This window comes from Austrofundulus limnaeus, unplaced genomic scaffold (genome assembly GCF_001266775.1).
Source record: "Austrofundulus limnaeus strain Quisiro unplaced genomic scaffold, Austrofundulus_limnaeus-1.0 Scaffold2, whole genome shotgun sequence".
Classification (NCBI taxonomy): Eukaryota; Metazoa; Chordata; class Actinopteri; order Cyprinodontiformes; family Rivulidae; genus Austrofundulus; species Austrofundulus limnaeus.
The window spans coordinates 7,909,175-7,916,363 of NW_013952404.1; the positions used below are offsets into that span (position 1 = coordinate 7,909,175).

Here is a 7,189-nt window from a genome sequence, read left to right on the forward strand (position 1 = left end):
ATGAAAAGAAAAATAACGTCAAATACCATGAAACCGGTGAAAATGTTGAAAATACCGTGATATAAAATTTTGATCATATCACCCAGCTCTACCATGAACACATACACACTCATTCTCAATTCACCACATGTGTTGTTTTGACTATAAGTGTGTTAGTTTGCCTCAGAGGAAGGAGCTCTAAATAGATGCAAAGCCCACGTTAATCACAACAGCAGCTGTTCTCAGAAAGAGAGGATTTATAATTCAGTGATGGAATTAAAATGACAACTGGGCGACGTTTTGACTTCAGGCAATGTTTTGCTTTGCATTTATTTTAAAGTTTAAATTTCATAACGTTACGATCTTTAGTTTCTAGTTTTTTTTTCTCTCTACATTTAGGAGATCTATAAGATAGTTCTGTTTTGTCCTGTTGTGGCACTTAAAGAAGAAAAGCTCAAAATGGACGCAAAACCCAGTCTTTGCTTCTGAAGTGTGTCCAGCGCCTGAGATGAAGGTGCAGCTCCAGGACAGGACCAGTGACAGGGACACTCTGACACGATGTTTGCTGAGGCCGTTGAACCCCCTGCCCCATATTTTTGCATAACAAATTACTTCCTGCACCAACAGGTTGAGATTTAACCGCTGGTGCGTGCTTTGACCCTTTGAACATACACGTAATCCAGAGTTTAACCTCAGACATTTGCTTTTTAAACTCACTGCACAGGTAGATCAACTCATTCCATATCGCTGTACGATACACCTTCTTTCTGCAGTCTTATCTGCCTGCTACTTTTTTCAAACTCTAACGTTATATTTTATGCACCACTCTCCTGTCACGTTGGTATAATGTTTCTGTTTTTATTCCCCAACTACTCGATCTTCTAGTTTTACGAAGCTGTAAGGAGTGAATGTAGCTTAAGCCTGCTTGTAAACTGATTAGACCTGCTCTGTCGAGTTGGAGGCATCATATTTCATTACTACTCACAGTGCACAGCTCACCTGTGAGAACTGGTGAGGAGAGCAGGAATCTACTAGATCAGGGGCCAAGGGCCAGACAGTACTGTTGCATGTGCCGCTGGGTCACATAGAAATAAAAACTTGTCTTAGAAAACCTATATAAGTACTTAATACACCATAAAGACTTTTATWTTAAAAATAAAACTACTTTTACTTTTATTTAGCAGTTATTTCTCCTGTACYAGCAGACCTACAAGTTATCTCAGCATGCCCAAAGGCTAACTGTTCTAGATGCTTCTCTGCTTCTTGACATGTGAGCACAGCACTGCCTGCTGGTTGATGTCAGGGATCAAAACAGAGGCCTGCACAATGATCCGGTGTGGTAGGACCAGTAGGTTAGAATGTAAAAGAACCACATTTTTAGAACAAAACTGGTAGAAAAATAGTCCTACCTGGAAAATAGTGAAGATAAACAAGTAGGTTTCATTTGYACATAACTTGTGTCAAGCTTGACTGCCTAGTTCTCTAAGCCTAATGTCTGTTTCAATTCCCCTTTTTGCAGGAAATGCAAACTTTTGTATTATTTTAGTCTTCAGCATAAAAAACGTGTTACATATTCATTTTTGGCATTAGCTTCATTGGTGTCGTTTTGTGTATCCTGTACGTACAGACATTTCCAGCCAACGCAGAGCTCAAAGGAACTACTAAGTTAAGAATATATTTCAGTTTTAACAGAGCTATAATAATTCTCATGTTGTTTTTTTTGTTGAGGAGTACTGGCTCTGAACAAGACACTGACATGCTTGTTCGTTTTTGCCTCTCCATTGACACCAGATGGAAATTTCCATCTGAGTCGGTGCCGACGTTTGAGCGACCAAGCAGCATTCCTCAAAGCAAGTCTACTGTACACAACCACAAATCTTGGTCGGATTTATTATTATTATTATTATTATTATTATTATTATTATTATTATTATTATTATTATTATTATTATTATTATTATTATTATTATTATTATTTTATTAAAATGACAGAATCCTTGCTGTGATCACTGCAGATAGCACAGCTCATGCTTTGTGATACCTGGAGTTTGCAAATGGGGGGGAGGGGGGTCATTATTTTCCAGGAACGTAGTTCAGTTCTATACCACAATCAATTAACTATGTTATCTTCAATTGTTATGAAAACACTGTAAATGTCAAAAATAATCTAAATGCCTTGAAAATGGCTTCTGTCTCTTTAAGAGCCTCCTACCGTTTCTGACACTCCTACCTCTCCAGGCCAATAAAAATCAAGATTTCTAATTGGCTACTCTTGTTAAAAAACAAAAAATAAATACAAACAAACAAACCAAAATAAAAAACTTACCACAAAAATGGAAATTATTCACAAAAATTCAACAGACACGAGAAATAGATTTTATTTTCTTTTTGCTTGGTGTCTTTTTGTTATTTTGATGTGAAACACCTTGTGATCTTAAAAGGAGCTCCTGATAAAATTTGCTTACCTAAAGAACTGTATTGAACAGCTGTTAAATGTTTTGTCATTTTAAGATACTTTTCTTGATTGATAGTATTTTACATGGAAACTGACTTGATTGGCTTAGTTGTGTTCCTGGGATATTGTATATTTTTTATTTCTACTTCAAAAAAAGACAAAACTCTTTTTGTAAATATTCAGTCTTGAGGTACCCTACAGTTTCTGATGAGTGCTTTAGACTTATTCAGCAACAGGATCTATATTGTGGGGAAAATGTGTACAGTTGTGTGTTTTATGCACCACTGAACTATAATTGGACCCTTTACCCTTTTAAAATGAGGTGTTTCTGAATTGTATAGATTCGAACCCCAAATGTGTCGGAACATTTTAAACAGCTGTTCGAAAATGTCAGGAAGCAATGAAAAGTAACGTCTGAGGAAGATGACTCAGCTAAAGGCAAAGGTCAAAAAGGTCACAGCTTGATTCTTGTATAGCAATATTGTATTGATCCATAAATGCTCTCTGGTTGATCTGAAAATAGGATCGCTGCAAAAAGCCATGTAGTCTCTTTTTTTGGGCAGGATGATGAGAAATGTTTTGGAAACTATCATGCCCTCAGAGAAGACTCCAAATGTGGGCAGAATGCAGCCATAGAAACCTCAGCGCACATTAGATCATCTCCTGGTTATATTTCTTTCTCTGGATTTTGTGAATATTGGTGTTTTTGTGTTTGGACGTGGAGCTCTAAAAAATATGCACTTCTGAGTAACGAGTGTGGTATTTAATGATTTTTATACCGTTCAGCGGCTGAAATCAGGTGATGCCTCGCCTTTGTCCGATACATTCAGCTGTTAGAATCAAGAGGCTTCATTGTGACTTTTGTCCAACACAGTCCCGCTTCTATGATTAGCTGTTTTCCTTCTCAGAACGACACAATCGAGTTACTGTGTGCAGCAAAAGGGATGTTATCTAGCTAGCTTTTTGACTTGGGTCGACTCTGCAGCAGCTTTGTACCTCAGCACGTCTCTGTCCTCGGCCTTCCTGATAAAAAGGCTACGTTGTCCTGAGTCGTCTTCTCTGAACAATGTCTTCTTATTCCTGCTGGTTGAGCTCCTTTGACGCCTGCCGCCCAAAAAGCGATGGCAAGCGACGATGTCTGGTAACAGATCCATTCAGACACAAGCATAGAGTATCTCATGAAGCGATAGACTCACAMCAGAAATGTCTCTTTTCAGGGTTCGTGCAGGGTCTTAAAAAGTAAAAAAAAAAAAGGTCTAAAATTTGAAAAGCTAAATTTTAGGCCTAAAAAAGTCTTAAACACCCAGATTTTCATCCAGGGTGTTAAATTTAAAATTGTCAAGTCTTAATTTTTTTTAAACTTTTGGTCATTCCTGAGAAGTGTTAGTATGGAGCTAAATTGGGGTCATAAGTTTTGTTCAAAAATAAAAAAATTGAAACTGAAAAAATGAGATTTGAAACTGAAAAAATAATTTTGAAACTGAAAAAAAAAACAAACAAACAAATTGAAACTGAAAAGCAATGCATTAGTATCTGGAAAAGTTTCAAACATCTTGTCTTTCGAAACTACTGTGTGTTTTTATTTCTGTTTGATGATGGTTTGAACACTCGTAGCTGATGGTTCGTGAATGCAACAGCTTGTCCAGCCCGTGCTGAGCTGTCAATCATGATTCCGCACCGCCTGTCATCCGAGACCCCGCCCCTCCACGCTAAATCAGGATCATAAGTCTGAAACTGAAAAGAAAAAGTTTGAAACTGAAAAAAATCATTTGAAACTGAAAAAATAGTTGAAACTGAAAAGACAAGATGTTTGAAACTTTTCCAGATTCTAATGCATTGTTTTTCAGTTTCAAATAAATTGTTTTCAGTTTCAAATTAATTTTTCCAGTTTCAAAATTGTTTTTCAAAGTTATTTTTCAGTTTCAAATTTTTTTTACAGTTTCAAAATAAATTTTCATTTTCAAATCTCCTCTTTTTCAGTTTCAAAATTTTTTTTTTAAAATTTTGAACAAACTTATGACCCCGATTTAGCTCCGTATATTGGCTGCATAAATAAACAGAGTAAAGCGCCGTAATCAGAGGTTATGCAATCTGTCTTCATGAAGTGCTAAATTTGCTACTGGCCTTTGTACACATTAAACTACAAATCCCGTGATAACTGCAGGCAAAAAACGGCATAGTTTATTCCATGTTTTCAACCTCTTTGCCTTTAACCCCCCCGTTGGAAGCGGTCTACAGCAGTCGATATGAAGATCTCATAGATATGACTGTTTCATTTAAATAATATAGCTTTCTTTTATTAAAATTAAATAATCTTTCTATATTAAAATTTCTGGGACCATTTCAATGTTTCTGTTAATGCGTTGGTTTGGTCTTAAAAGGTCTTTCAAAGGTCTTAAATTGAACTTAGTGAAACCTGCATGAACCCTGTCTTTCCTTGTCTGTGCAGGTACTGTTTCATTGTGACACTGGGTTATCTGATATTGTGTCAAATCACCAGAGTCTACGTCTTCGACTACGGCATGTACTCTGCAGACTTCACGGGGTAAGCTCGTCCTACGTCACAGATATGTTTCTAAAAATGTGCTTTGAGTCCCWTGAATGATGCACAAACGTGCTACATTTCCGAGTACGAGTAGAGGGGGAGGCAACACAGAAACAAGACTCTTCACACGCAGAGACMTTGATGGGGACCAGAGATGCTGTCGGTTGGTTTCAACTCCTCCAGACTGTCTGACGACTCAGACAGCCTGCGCTCCCAGCAGGGTGGGGGTGGCCTGTTGCCTAACAACCTAATGCAAACCCGTACTGCCTCTGTGACGACAAACATTGCTCTCCTTTTTTCTCTCTTTCGTTTTTTTCTCTCCGTTTTCCTCGAAAATGTCAAATTCACGTGCCGCTCTGAATGTCAGCCTGATCCTTAAAGCCACGAGTGCAGATCACCTCACATCCTGGTTTTAGATGATAAGTTTACCCTTTTATTTCAATTTGACGCTCCCAGTTTTCGCGCGTAAAACTGTCCAGCAACTTGCTGATGCGTGCATTTACAAAAGAACCTTGCATGTTTTAAACATCAGCCCGCAGAATATCACACGTGTCCTGCTTTGATGGAGAATGAGTTAGTGGAGTCAGAATGAAGAGGTCAGACTACAGATTAAGGAGAAAAGAGACAAATAATGGTGAGAAAAGATGCAGACAGTAAAAAGGCCTGTAATTATCTGGGAGGATACTTCCTCCCTTTGCGAAGCTGCAGCAGCAGCTGGTAGTGTTACTGTTATTACGGAATAAATTGGCATTTAAGGTCATTAGTAGAGTAACGTAATACAAAACAAAAGTAAACGAACTTACGGCGAGGAGGTCGAGTGAATAACTTGTTGAATAACTCCAAAAGTCAGTAACTAACTGTGTGCATGAAGACTTTAAGCAAAACAGAACAAAAAGATAAATAATTAATAGTTTTCTTTAAATTTTACACAGTTTCTACATTTTGTTCCTTTTAATGTTTTAACAAATGATTAATATTTGTTGCAACATGTCTCTGTTTGTCAGGCCCATGATGGTCATAACACAGAAGATTACCAGCATGGCATTTGAGATACATGACGGTAAGAAGAGTGTGTTTTCTCTCTTTGTGTGTGTGTGTGTGTGTGTGTGTGTGTGTGTGTGTGTGTGTGTGTGTGTGTGCGTGCGTGTTTAGAGAAGACAAACAATGAAGTGCCAGATGTGACCGAACTGAAAGTGCCAGTTCGATTCTCTCAGGATTCTCTCGTTTCAGAGACTTTTGTCCGTTCAGTTTGCAGATTAGTGGAGCAGAAACACAGTTATGTAATGGATTGACGATGAAGTGTGCCGCCTTTTATTTTTTCCGGCATCCTTTTGGGACCATTTCACGTCTGACTTTAAGTCCATAATGACTCCTTAGTGCTAACTAACAATGGAAGCCTTTAATAAAAGATGCATAAATCAGAGTTAAACATAGAATAGATCAGTCTTGTCAGTCTGAAGTGCTGCAGATCCTCTAACCTTTAAGGCGGAGCAGCTAAAGTCCGATATGTCCTCTGCTGGCTGACCTGGATTTGAGACTTTGCGTTTTTAGAGCCATCGTTGTTGACTTGTACTACTGAAACACCTTGGATGATAGCAAGGAGTCAGTTTAAARGAAGAGTAGGATCAGTTTTAAAATAAAAATGTTTAATTAAAAGATAGATTATGTTTTTTTAACACAAACTGCAGTTTTATTCAGCACTACAAAGAGGAAAATGGTGAAATTAAATTTCTTAGGAGTATATTTATGAAAGGAGCCTTTTTGCAGCGAGACATCATGAGTTTATTTAAGCATAACCTTGTTTATCCAACTTTTTACTTCTGTAGTTTAGCGAGCTGCAAAGCCACGGGTCTTTGTTACAGAAGAGCCGGCTGAGCAGAGGAACAATCTGTTTTGGGCATGACATTCTTTGAGGTTACGTATGCACACAGCCACCTGCTCACTCTCTGACATCACCCTGCCTTTGCTGTCTTTGCGCTCTTTTTTTTTAATTAATTTTTTTGGTTTACATTGCAGGACCATTCACACATCCTCACTGCTCCCTGAGCTGTTCTGTTAAAAATCCACTTATCTCTGACCAGGATAGCTTTTTTTACTTCCTGGTGACCTCCACCTTAGAAATGAGCTTTATCTAAGAAAATACTGCATGGTGCTTATTTTGTGTGTGATCATTATAATAAGCTTCTCTCTCTTTCTCTCTCTCTCTCTCT

The 7,189-nt window shown here is 37.9% G+C and overlaps 1 protein-coding gene across 1 annotated transcript in view; it reads left to right on the forward strand.

The window, feature by feature from the left end:
* mboat2a (membrane bound O-acyltransferase domain containing 2a) overlaps nucleotides 1-7,181 on the forward strand; it is a gene marked incomplete in the record, with an annotated part of 34,507 nt that extends 27,326 nt beyond the window's left edge. Inside the window, 3 exon segments of the mRNA XM_014014494.1 lie at nucleotides 4,884-4,979; nucleotides 5,984-6,039; nucleotides 6,806-7,181. Coding sequence (XP_013869948.1) covers nucleotides 4,884-4,979; nucleotides 5,984-6,039; nucleotides 6,806-6,810 — 157 coding nt within the window.
* Nucleotides 7,182-7,189: the final 8 nt, after the last annotated feature.